Source organism: Xenopus tropicalis, chromosome 6 (assembly GCF_000004195.4).
Source record: "Xenopus tropicalis strain Nigerian chromosome 6, UCB_Xtro_10.0, whole genome shotgun sequence".
In the NCBI taxonomy this organism is placed as follows: domain Eukaryota; kingdom Metazoa; phylum Chordata; class Amphibia; order Anura; family Pipidae; genus Xenopus; species Xenopus tropicalis.
In genome coordinates, this window is record NC_030682.2 from 6,822,965 (window position 1) to 6,836,939 (window position 13,975).

General features: G+C 48.7%; 1 protein-coding gene across 1 annotated transcript in view; it reads left to right on the forward strand.

Annotated features, from left to right (window-relative positions):
• Positions 1 to 13,975, forward strand: part of LOC101733172 (unconventional myosin-Ig) — a 91,816-nt gene that overhangs the window by 34,058 nt on the left and 43,783 nt on the right. Inside the window, exons 15-16 of the mRNA XM_031904048.1 lie at positions 3,134 to 3,300; positions 4,134 to 4,341. Coding sequence (XP_031759908.1) covers positions 3,134 to 3,300; positions 4,134 to 4,341 — 375 coding nt within the window. The remainder of the gene's footprint in view (positions 1 to 3,133; positions 3,301 to 4,133; positions 4,342 to 13,975) is intronic.

The following is a 13,975-nucleotide window of genomic DNA, read 5'->3' on the forward strand; positions in this document are numbered from 1 at the left end:
TTTTCAAGGGGAAGTTAATCCCGTCATTGTTTTCTATTTCACACATTTTCAAGGGGAAGTTAATCCCATCATTGTTTTCTATTTCACCCAGTTTCAAGGGGAAGTTAATCCCCTCATTGTTTTCTATTTCACCCAGTTTCAAAGGGAAGTTAATCCCATCATTGTTTTCTATTTCACACATTTTCAAGGGGAAATTAATCCCATCATTGTTTGTATTTCACTCATTTTCAAGGGGAAGTTAATCCCATCATTGTTTTGTATTTCACACAGTTTCAAAGGGAAGTTAATCCCCTCATTGTTTTCTATTTCACTCATTTTCAAGGGAAAGTTAATCCCGTCATTGTTTTCTATTTCACTCATTTTCAAGGGGAAGTTAATCCCATCATTGTTTTATATTTCACCCAGTTTCAAAGGGAAGTTAATCCCCTCATTGTTTTCTATTTCACCCAGTTTCAAAGGGAAGTTAATCCCCTCATTGTTTTCTATTTCACTCATTTTCAAAGGGAAGTTAATCCCATCATTGTTTTCTATTTCACACATTTTCAAGGGGAAGTTAATCCCCTCATTGTTTTCTATTTCACTCATTTTCAAGGGAAAGTTAATCCCGTCATTGTTTTCTATTTCACTCAGTTTCAAGGGGAAGTTAATCCCATCATTGTTTTATATTTCACCCACTTTCAAAGGGAAGTTAATCCCCTCATTGTTTTCTATTTCACACATTTTCAAGGGGAAGTTAATCCCCTCATTGTTTTCTATTTCACCCAGTTTCAAGGGGAAGTTAATCCCATCATTGTTTTCTATTTCACACATTTTCAAGGGGAAATTAATCCCATCATTGTTTTCTATTTCACACATTTTCAAGAGGAAGTTAATCCCATCATTGTTTTCTATTTCACACATTTTCAAGGGGAAATTAATCCCATCATTGTTTGTATTTCACTCATTTTCAAGGGGAAGTTAATCCCCTCATTGTTTTCTATTTCACCCAGTTTCAAAGGGAAGTTAATCCCCTCATTGTTTTCTATTTCACCCAGTTTCAAAGGGAAGTTAATCCCCTCATTGTTTTCTATTTCACCCAGTTTCAAAGGGAAGTTAATCCCCTCATTGTTTTCTATTTCACACATTTTCAAGGAGAAGTTAATCCCCTCATTGTTTTCTATTTCACTCATTTTCAAGGGGAAGTTAATCCCCTCATTGTTTTCTATTTCACTCATTTTCAAGGGGAAGTTAATCCCGTCATTGTTTTCTATTTCACACATTTTCAAGGGGAAGTTAATCCTCTCATTGTTTTCTATTTCACCCAGTTTCAAAGGGAAGTTAATCCCCTCATTGTTTTCTATTTCACACATTTTCAAGGAGAAGTTAATCCCCTCATTGTTTTCTATTTCACTCATTTTCAAGGGGAAGTTAATCCCCTCATTGTTTTCTATTTCACTCATTTTCAAGGGGAAGTTAATCCCCTCATTGTTTTCTATTTCACTCATTTTCAAGGGGAAGTTAATCCCCTCATTGTTTTCTATTTCACTCATTTTCAAGGGGAAGTTAATCCCGTCATTGTTTTCTATTTCACACATTTTCAAGGGGAAGTTAATCCTCTCATTGTTTTATATTTCACCCAGTTTCAAGGGGAAGTTAATCCCGTCATTGTTTTCTATTTCACACATTTTCAAGGGGAAGTTAATCCCCTCATTGTTTTCTATTTCACTCATTTTCAAGGGGAAGTTAATCCCCTCATTGTTTTCTATTTCACTCATTTTCAAGGGGAAGTTAATCCCCTCATTGTTTTCTATTTCACTCATTTTCAAGGGGAAGTTAATCCCCTCATTGTTTTCTATTTCACCCAGTTTCAAGGGGAAGTTAATCCCATCATTGTTTTCTATTTCACACATTTTCAAGAGGAAGTTAATCCCCATCATTGTTTTCTATTTCACCCAGTTTCAAGGGGAAGTTAATCCCCTCATTGTTTTCTATTTCACTCATTTTCAAGGGGAAGTTAATCCCATCATTGTTTTCTATTTCACCCACTTTCAAAGGGAAGTTAATCCCCTCATTGTTTTCTATTTCACCCAGTTTCAAGGGGAAGTTAATCCCCTCATTGTTTTCTATTTCACTCATTTTCAAGGGGAAGTTAATCCCATCATTGTTTTCTATTTCACCCACTTTCAAAGGGAAGTTAACCCCCTCATTGTTTTCTATTTCACCCAGTTTCAAGGGGAAGTTAATCCCGTCATTGTTTTCTATTTCACACATTTTCAAAGGGAAGTTAATCCCCTCATTGTTTTCTATTTCACTCATTTTCAAGGGGAAGTTAATCCCCTCATTGTTTTCTATTTCACTCATTTTCAAGGGGAAGTTAATCCCCTCATTGTTTTCTATTTCACTCATTTTCAAGGGGAAGTTAATCCCCTCATTGTTTTCTATTTCACTCATTTTCAAGGGGAAGTTAATCCCCTCATTGTTTTCTAGTTCACTCATTTTCAAGGGGAAGTTAATCCCATCATTGTTTTCTATTTCACAGTTTCAAGGGGAAGTTAATCCCATCATTGTTTGTATTTCACTTATTTTCAAGGGGAAGTTAATCCCATCACTGTTTTCTATTTCACAGTTTCAAGGGGAAGTTAATCCCATCATTGTTTGTATTTCACTTATTTTCAAGGGGAAGTTAATCCCATCATTGTTTGTATTTCACTTATTTTCAAGGGGAAGTTAATCCCATCACTGTTTTCTATTTCACAGTTTCAAGGGGAAGTTAATCCCATCATTGTTTGTATTTCACTTATTTTCAAGGGGAAGTTGATCCCATCACTGTTTTCCACTTCACCAAGTGAAACTTAAAGACATTATTGTTTTCCAAGAATGAGCGCATGGCTCCTGTAATGGCTGGTGGAGCACTTCCTGTTTGGGAAAAATAAAGAGGATTCTGGGAAATAAACGTCTGTTGAAACTCAAATTGTTAGAGTTTTGACAATACTTTAGCGCATTGATCTGGCCCTCTCGCTGCCTGTGTGTATAGGCCCAAATCTGGATACAGTCTTTGGCAGATCTGTTAGTGTATGGCCAGATTAAGCAGGGCGCTGACTCACCGGATTGGTAGTACCCTGTACATCATGTGACCTCCCCTTATTTCCTCCAGGAGCCGTATTATGTGCGCTGCATCAAGCCCAATGACCAGAAGGCCCCGCACCTGTTTGATGAGCAGAGGTGTCGCCACCAGGTGGAGTACTTGGGGCTGTTGGAGAACGTCCGCGTCAGGAGGGCCGGATTTGCCTACCGACAGCCATACGAGAGATTCCTGCTCAGGTACAGTTACTTGGAAATATAGGGGGGGGCTTGTGGGAGCACCCTAAGGCTAATGGAAATATAAGTGTAAAGGTGGGGACACAAGGGCGTCCCCTTTGTAGTGCTGTGTTGGTTCAGGCTAAGGGCTTGTTCCTTCTCACTCCCTGTCTGCTGGTCATGGAAATGTTCCGTCAGGAACCTCGCCCCCCAACTTGCCATAGGTGCCCAGAAGGGGTGATTTCAGGGCCGACATAAGGGGTAGGTGGAGAAGGCAGGAGATATTAAGGCCACTCCTGAATGATATAACTTCAGTTAAGGTCTTCTTGGCTAACTGACCATCTCCAGGAGTTGAGAGGCTTGGGCTGAGCTGCTGCTGCCCCTGGAACATCCATGAACCATGAAGCCATGAAGGAACCAAGAGAAAGGTCTGGATCACTCTTCTTCCTTCTGGGGTCCATGGTTCTAGTTCTTAGTGGGATATTTGGCCTCTCTTGGGTAAGAAATGCTTCACTACCAGGGCTACTCCTAGCTCTCCCACTACTTTTACTCAAGGACATCCCTCATCCTACAAGTAGGATCCTACCAACATCTAGGACTTATAACTGGGGCGGAGGAGCCTAGTTTATCTTCCTTGCACCCCAGTGATGTTGCAGTGGTACCAAAGCACCCAGTATTCCAGACAAAAGAGGGGCTGAGGCCCGCTGAGTGGGACGCTTCTCACTAGTGTATATACTATAGGTGTTACCTGGAGGGGGGACTTGGTATACCCATCCTTCTAGCCATATGCCCTGCTATGTAGGGGTAAGTTACAGGGCCGGACACTCATGTCTATCACTGTGCCCCCCTGCTGGTAGGTACAAGATGACCTGTGAATACACCTGGCCCAATCACCTGATGGACTCGGACATGGAAGCCGCCAAAGCCTTGATCGACCATCACAGGTTCGAGGATGACGTGGCCTATGGCCGTACCAAGGTTTTCATTCGGACGCCCCAGACCCTCTTCAGCTTAGAGGAGGAACGCGCTGAGCTGATGCCGCTTATCATCCTCTTCCTGCAGAAGGTAAGTAATGGTCCCATAAGCGTCTGTGGGTACTGGTACCTACTGGGGAACTCCAGTTCTCCATCTACTGGACTGGAAAGGCTTTTAATTGATCCAAACTCAGGGCCAACTTTCTTCCCGGCCCAACACAATGTAGCCCCCCCCTTATTGGCAGCAGATGTAACTAATGAGATACAAATGGCCGCCCCCAGCCCCCCAGCCCTAGGCACCAAGCAGCAGCCATGTGGTTGGGATGAAATAAATACAAAGGGAGAAAGGAATGAGGGGCAGAAGCAGGGAGGGAAGGGCCCCGGCAGCTAATACCCACCATGTGGCTTCCATTCCTCCCCCCGGCTTCAGGGCATCCCACAGCTCGGAGCTGCCCGTCCTGGCACAGTGAGACCTCAAAGACCCCCCAGAGTACAAAGAACGGAACAGTATAAGCTATTGGGACGCCTTAGACACCCCATAAAGGTTACACTGAGACATTAGTGCTGGAGTTGCCATGCTGTTGTCTGGGTGGAACCTACTGTGAAGCTGGTGAGGGTAACCAATTAGGGCAGTCTATACATCCATGCCATCCCTGTCTGTAGCCAATGAAAGCTTTCAAGCAAGGTCAGGTGATGACCAATCTGCAGCCAATCAAAGCTGTAATCTGCCTCCCCACATGCAGAGACCCCCTGTCCCTCTCCCTTCAGAAGGCAGAAGGAAAGAGGGTTATATGGCGGCAAGGACAAATACGCGTTTGGTGCCAGTTACCCGTGGCAACTACTCATATATGTGTTATTCGGAAAGGTATTAAGTGGTAAGTGCTGATAACTGTTCGGTTGCCATTGGTTACAAGGTTAAGGCAAACTTTCCCTAGTGACAGCATGACCCCCTTACTGTATATATATATATAAAAAAAAATGAAAAATGTATGTATAATGCAATGGGGAGTCATGGCGCATATATATTATACAGGGCCCCCCCAAAGGGCACATATCCCAACTGGCAGTCAGCGGGACAGAGGGGTTACTACTAACTGTGGATCCTTAGGCCCCATGGGGCAATTGTACTGATCCCATTATACCCCAGCCCAGGCAATATACCCCCAGCCCAGGCAATATACCCCAGCCCAGGCAATATACCCCCAGCCCAGGCAATATACCCCCAGCCCAAGCAATATACCCCCAGCCCAAGCAATATACCCCCAGCCCAAGCAATATACCCCCAGCCCAAGCAATATACCCCCAGCCCAAGCAATATACCCCCAGCCCAAGCAATATACCCCCAGCCCAAGCAATATACCCCCCAGCCCAAGCAATATACCCCCAGCCCAAGCAATATTCCCCAGCCCAGGCAATATACCCCAGCCCAAGCAATATACCCCCAGCCCAGGCAATATACCCCCAGCCCAAGCAATATACCCCAGCCCAGGCAATATACCCCAGCCCAAGCAATATACCCCCAGCCCAGGCAATATACCCCCAGCCCAAGCAATATACCCCCAGCCCAGGCAATATACCCCAGCCCAAGCAATATACCCCCAGCCCAGGCAATATACCCCCAGCCCAAGCAATATACCCCAGCCCAGGCAATATACCCCCAGCCCAGGCAATATACCCCCAGCCCAAGCAATATTCCCCAGCCCAGGCAATATACCCCAGCCCAAGCAATATACCCCCAGCCCAGGCAATATACCCCCAGCCCAAGCAATATACCCCAGCCCAGGCAATATACCCCAGCCCAGGCAATATACCCCAGCCCAAGCAATATACCCCAGCCCAGGCAATATACCCCAGCCCAGGCAATATACCCCAGCCCAGGCAATATACCCCATCCCAGGCTATATACCCCATCCCAGGCAATATTACCCCAGCCCAGGCAATATACCCCAGCCCAGGCAATATACCCCAGCCCAGGCAATATACCCCAGCCCAGGCAATATACCCCAGCCCAGGCAATATACCCCAGCCCAGGCAATATACCCCAGCCCAAGCAATATACCCCAGCCCAGCATATAGAGCAGTATTGCTAATTAGCTCCGAGATCTCTGGCTAACATGAAACATATGGTCTGTCCCATCCCGATCCCCTGGGTCCTCCATCAATGAGACTCTGTCCCAGCACAGATGGGAGCTGTGGGTGTTACAGGGACCCCGGGGAATACATCTGCCTGGGATTATTCTGGGAGTCAGCCTGTTAATGGGAAAGTTGGATGGAACCCAACCTGCTCTTATAAACGGCTGCGTAAGGCTATTATCCCCCCACTGCTACTATAGGCACCATCTCTCCCTACTATACCTGCTATCCCCCAGCCCCAGTCCCTTCCCAGAGGCTATTATCCCCCCCACTGCTACTATAGGCACCATCTCTCCCTACTATACCTGCTATCCCACAGCCCCAGTCCCTTCCCAGAGGCTATTATCCCCCACTGCTACTATAGGCACCATCTCTCCCTACTATACCTGCTATCCCACAGCCCCAGTCCCTTCCCAGAGGCTATTATCCCCCCACTGCTAACTATAGGCACCATCTCTCCCTACTATACCTGCTATCCCACAGCCCCAGTCCCTTCCCAGAGGCTATTATCCCCCACTGCTACTATAGGCACCATCTCTCCCTACTATACCTGCTATCCCACAGCCCCAGTCCCTTCCCAGAGGCTATTATCCCCCACTGCTACTATAGGCACCATCTCTCCCTACTATACCTGCTATCCCACAGCCCCAGTCCCTTCCCAGAGGCTATTATCCCCCACTGCTACTATAGGCACCATCTCTCCCTACTATACCTGCTATCCCACAGCCCAGTCCCTTCCCAGAGACTATTATCCCCCCACTGCTACTATAGGCACCATCTCTCCGTACTATACCTGCTATCCCACAGCCCCAGTCCCTTCCCAGAGGCTATTATCCCACTGCTACTATAGGCACCATCTCTCCCTACTATACCTGCTATCCCACAGCCCAGTGCCTTCCCAGAGGCTATTATCCCACTGCTACTATAGGCACCATCTCTCCCTACTATACCTGCTATCCCACAGCCCCAGTCCCTTCCCAGAGGCTATTATCCCCACTGCTACTATAGGCACCATCTCTCCCTACTATACCTGCTATCCCACAGCCCCAGTCCCTTCCCAGAGGCTATTATCCCCCCACTGCTACTATAGGCACCATCTCTCCCTACTATACCTGCTATCCCACAGCCCCAGTCCCTTCCCAGAGGCTATTATCCCCCCACTGTTACTATAGGCACCATCTCTCCCTACTATACCTGCTATCCCACAGCCCCAGTCCCTTCCCAGAGGCTATTATCCCCCCACTGCTACTATAGGCACCATCTCTCCCTACTATACCTGCTATCCCACAGCCCCAGTCCCTTCCCAGAGGCTATTATCCCCCCACTGCTACTATAGGCACCATCTCTCCCTACTATACCTGCTATCCCACAGCCCCAGTCCCTTCCCAGAGGCTATTATCCCACTGCTACTATAGGCACCATCTCTCCTACTATACCTACTATCCCACAGCCCCAGTCCCTTCCCAGAGGCTATTATCCCCCACTGCTACTATAGGCACCATCTCTCCCTACTATACCTGCTATCCCTCAGCCCCAGTCCCTTCCCAGAGGCTATTATCCCCCACTGCTACTATAGGCACCATCTCTCCCTACTATACCTGCTATCCCACAGCCCCAGTCCCTTCCCAGAGGCTATTATCCCCGACTGCTACTATAGGCACCATCTCTCCCTACTATACCTGCTATCCCACAGCCCCAGTCCCTTCCCAGAGGCTATTATCCCCCCACTGCTACTATAGGCACCATCTCTCCCTACTATACCTGCTATCCCACAGCCCCAGTCCCTTCCCAGAGGCTATTATCCCCCCACTGCTACTATAGGCACCATCTCTCCCTACTATACCTGCTATCCCACAGCCCCAGTCCCTTCCCAGAGGCTATTATCCCCCCACTGCTACTATAGGTACCATCTCTCCCTACTATACCTGCTATCCCACAGCCCCAGTCCCTTCCAAGAGGCTATTATCCCACTGCTACTATAGGCACCATCTCTCCCTACTATACCTGCTATCCCACAGCCCCAGTCCCTTCCAAGAGGCTATTATCCCACTGCTACTATAGGCACCATCTCTCCCTACTATACCTGCTATCCCACAGCCCCAGTCCCTTCCCAGAGGCTATTATCCCCCACTGCTACTATAGGCACCATCTCTCCCTACTATACCTGCTATCCCACAGCCCCAGTCCCTTCCCAGAGGCTATTATCCCCCCACTTGCTACTATAGGACCAATCTCTCCCTACTATACCTGCTATCCCACAGCCCCAGTCCTTCCCAGAGGCTATTATCCCCCCACTGCTACTATAGGCACCATCTCTCCCTACTATACCTGCTATCCCACAGCCCCAGTCCCTTCCCAGAGGCTATTATCCCCCCACTGCTACTATAGGCACCATCTCTCCCTACTATACCTGCTATCCCACAGCCCAGTCCCTTCCAAGAGGCTATTATCCCACTGCTACTATAGGCACCATCTCTCCCTACTATACCTGCTATCCCACAGCCCCAGTCCCTTCCAAGAGGCTATTACCCACTGCTACTATAGGCACCATCTCTCCCTACTATACCTGCTATCCCACAGCCCCAGTCCCTTCCCAGAGGCTATTATCCCCCCACTGCTACTATAGGCACCATCTCTCCTACTATACCTACTATCCACAGCCCCAGTCCCTTCCCAGAGGCTATTATCCCCCCCACTGCTACTATAGGCACCATCTCTCCCTACTATACCTGCTATCCCACAGCCCCAGTCCCTTCCAGAGGCTATTATCCCCCACTGCTACTATAGGCACCATCTCTCCCTACTATACCTGCTATCCACAGCCCCAGTCCCTTCCCAGAGGCTATTATCCCCACTGCTACTATAGGCACCATCTCTCCCTACTATACCTGCTATCCCACAGCCCCAGTCCCTTCCCAGAGGCTTTATCCCCCCACTGCTACTATAGGCACCATCTCTCCTACTATACCTGCTATCCACAGCCCCAGTCCCTTCCCAGAGGCTATTATCCCCCACTGCTACTATAGGCACCATCTCTCCCTACTATACCTGCTATCCCACAGCCCAGTCCTTCCCAGAGGCTATTATCCCCCACTGCTACTATAGGCACCATCTCTCCCTACTATACCTGCTATCCCACAGCCCCAGTCCCTTCCCAGAGGCTATTATCCCCCACTGCTACTATAGGCCACCATCTCTCCCTACTAATCTGCTATCCCACAGCCCCAGTCCCTTCCCAGAGGCTATTATCCCCCACTGCTACTATAGGCACCATCTCTCCCTACTATACCTGCTATCCCACAGCCCCAGTCCCTTCCCAGAGGCTATTATCCCCCCACTGCTACTATAGGCACCATCTCTCCCTACTATACCTGCTATCCCACAGCCCCAGTCCCTTCCCAGAGGCTATTATCCCCCCACTGCTACTATAGGCACCATCTCTCCCTACTATACCTGCTATCCCCACAGCCCCAGTCCCTTCCCAGAGGCTATTATCCCCCACTGCTACTATAGCACCATCTCTCCCTACTATACCTGCTATCCCACAGCCCCAGTCCCTTCCCAGAGGCTATTATCCCCCCACTGCTACTATAGGCACCATCTCTCCCTACTATACCTGCTATCCCACAGCCCCAGTCCCTTCCCAGAGGCTATTATCCCCCCACTGCTACTATAGGCACCATCTCTCCCTACTATACCTGCTATCCCACAGCCCCAGTCCCTTCCCAGAGGCTATTATCCCCCCCTGCTACTATAGGCACCATCTCTCCCTACTATACCTGCTATCCCACAGCCCCAGTCCCTTCCCAGAGGCTATTATCCCCCCACTGCTACTATAGGCACCATCTCTCCCTACTATACCTGCTATCCCACAGCCCCAGTCCCTTCCCAGAGGCTATTATCCCCCACTGCTACTATAGGCACCATCTCTCCCTACTATACCTGCTATCCCACAGCCCCAGTCCCTTTCCCAGAGGCTATTATCCCCCCACTGCTACTATAGGCACCATCTCTCCCTACTATACCTGCTATCCCACAGCCCAGGTCCCTTCCCAGAGGCTATTATCCCCCCACTGCTACTATAGGCACCATCTCTCCCTACTATACCTGCTATCCCACAGCCCCAGTCCCTTCCCAGAGGCTATTATCCCCCCACTGCTACTATAGGCACCTCTCTCCCAGCTATACCTGCTATCCCACAGCCCAGTCCCTTCCCAGAGGCTATTATCCCCCCACTGCTACTATAGGCACCATCTTCTCCCTAGTATACCTGCTATCCCACAGCCCCAGTCCCTTCCCAGAGGCTATTATCCCCCCACTGCTACTATAGGCAACCATCTCTCCCTACTACTACCTGCTATCCCACAGCCCCAGTCCCTTCCCAGAGGCTATATCCCCCACTGCTACTATAGGCACCATCTCTCCCTACTATACCTGCTATCCCACAGCCCCAGTCCCTTCCCAGAGGCTATTATCCCCCACTGCTACTATAGGCACCATCTCTCCCTACTATACCCTGCTATCCCCACAGCCCCAGTCCCTTCCCAGAGGCTATTATCCCCCCCACTGCTACTATAGGCACCATCTCTCCCTACTATACCTGCTATCCCACAGCCCCCAGTCCCTTCCCAGAGGCTATTATCCCCCCACTGCTACTATAGGCACCATCTCTCCCTACTATACCTGCTATCCCACAGCCCCAGTCCCTTCCCAGAGGCTATGTATCCCCCGACTGCTACTATAGGCACCATCTCTTCCTACTATACCTGCTATCCCACAGCCCCAGTCCCTTCCCAGAGGCCTATTATCCCCCCACTGCTACTATAGGCACCATCTCTCCCTACTATACCTGCTATCCCACAGCCCCAGTCCCTTCCCAGAGGCTATTATCCCCCGACTGCTACTATAGGCACCATCTCTCCCTACTATACCTGCTATCCCACAGCCCCAGTCCCTTCCCAGAGGCTATTATCCCCCGACTGCTACTATAGGGCACCATCTCTCCCTACTATACCTGCTATCCCACAGCCCCAGTCCCTTCCCAGAGGCTATTATCCCCCGACTGCTACTATAGGCACCATCTCTCCCTACTATACCTGCTATCCCACAGCCCCAGTCCCTTCCCAGAGGCTATTATCCCCCCACTGCTACTATAGGCACCATCTCTCCCTACTATACCTGCTATCCCACAGCCCCAGTCCCTTCCCAGAGGCTATTATCCCACTGCTACTATAGGCACCATCTCTCCCTACTATACCTGCTATCCCACAGCCCCAGTCCCTTCCCAGAGGCTATTATCCCCCCACTGCTACTATAGGCACCATCTCTCCCTACTATACCTGCTATCCCACAGCCCCAGTCCCTTCCCAGAGGCTATTATCCCCCCACTGCTACTATAGGCACCATCTCTCCCTACTATACCTGCACAGAGGGGAGTACTGAGCCTTACACCTTGTGTATGTATATGTAGCCTAGGAAAGACAGATCTAACAATTGACCCTGATTAAAAAAATGCATTTATTCAATGTAATAATAATAGTGATAATAAAGGTGAGTTCTGCTGCAGAACTGCAAGTTATAGTTATACATTTATTATATCTGTGTGTTTCCTGCGCTATTGGCCCGGGAGATGAATCCTATTAGAAACCCCAGATCATTTCATTGGGATTCACAGCGAATCAGGGCTTGCGGTTGATTTAGGCGCAGACAATATAATGGCAAACGGGGGCTCAATAAATTGCGTTTCAGAGTTTCTCGGCTGAGCTGTCACCTCTGATTTGCCGTGTTCCCCGCGCCCGGGGCTGGCAATGCCCATAGGGATGGGGGGGGGGGAGTCTGGGTTTATTTTCTCTTCTCCTTCATTTTCCCGTGTCCCCTCGGAGCCGAGTGTATTTGTGAGTTAGAGGAGAACTGTCAGGTTTAATCAGAGCCGGCGAAGGGGGAGGAGGCAAAGCCGTCAGGGCAGATTATGGTACAGGCTGCCCCCCCCATACTGGTTTAGACCTGTATAGAATCGGGTCAGATTGTTGCTTATGTGTCTCTTTGGGCTTATTTATATTACTGTATGTTCCTCTGCGTATCAAGCCGGCGCTACTGGGGGGCAATTATAACATTGGCGCAGTGACCATGTTTGCGCTGCCCGTGTTTATACTGATAAAGCTCAGCGACACTGGGGCATTTAATCAGGGATGCGCTGAATTCGCTATTTTCGGATTCGTCCAAACCCCGAATTTTACGTAAAAGATTTGGGCGAATACCGATCCGAATCCAAACTATGCAAAGTAGGGTATGAAAGGGTTAAAAATGTTCAACTTCTGCGCTTATGTGACAAAAAGTCACGTGAATTTAGGGATTTGGATTCGGATTGGCCGGGAGCGTGGATTCGGGCGAATCCCTACATTAAGGGGCCCATTCAAAAAATCGAATTTTTTAGAACTTTTCGCAACGACCACGATGATATCGTTAAAATAGTACGACTTTTTCATGGTTTTCGTTAACTTGTCGTAACTAAGTTGTATTTTTGCGTCGTTTACGATCGTTCGGATACAAAAATTTGGTGACTTTCGGATCACAACCACTATATTTTCTAGGGTTGCACTGAACTCACTTTTTTGGATTCAGCCGAAACCCCCAAACCCACCCTGCTAATTAGGATCGGGAAGGGTTAAAAGTCGGCGTGAGCAGCACATGGTGAAAAAAAATTTCAGCAGTTAGCAGGGTCGGACTGGGGGGGTGCAGGGCCAACCATGGCTGCTGCTCCAGGGGCCCCCACACCCCCTAAAGGCCCCCCACCACGGCTCCCCCCCTCCACCTTTTTGACCCCCTTTCCTGAGTGTGTGTAATTAAATAACCTTCAGCACATCGGGGGAGTACCCAATGGAGATCGGGTCTGGGCCAGCGGGACCACCAGTCTGACCCTGGTTGTTAAGGTCATAATTACCTTAGCAACCAGGGAGTGGTTTGAATGAGACACTGGTATATAAATAGGAGAGGGGCTGAATAGAAACATAAGTAATAAAAGTAACAATAACAATAAAACTGGAGCCTCACAGAGCAATAGGTTTTGGCTGCCGGGGTCAGTGACCCCCATTTGAAAGCTGCAAGGAGTCAGAAGAAGACAGATAATAATTTCAAAACTATAAAAATTAGGGATGCACCGAATCCTGGATTTGGTTCGGGTTTTGGGCCGACTGAGAAGTTGCTGGGAATAGGCCATTGTATAACATCCTTGTAGAGTGTAAGCTCTCTTGGGCAGGGCTCCCTTCCCCTCCTGTATCGGTTATTGGTTGCTTTATATGTTACTCCTTGTAGAGTGTAAGCTCTTTTGGGCAGGGCTCTCTTCCCCTCCTGTATCGGTTACTGATTGCTTTATATGTTACTCCTTGTAGAGTGTAAGCTCTCTTGGGCAGGGCTCCCTTCCCCTCCTGTATCGGTTATTGGTTGCTTTATATGTTACTCCTTGTAGAGTGTAAGCTCTTTTGGGCAGGGCTCTCTTCCCCTCCTGTATCGGTTACTGATTGCTTTATATGTTACTCCTTGTAGAGTGTAAGCTCTTTTGGGCAGGGCTCCCTTCCCCTCTTGTATCGGTTATT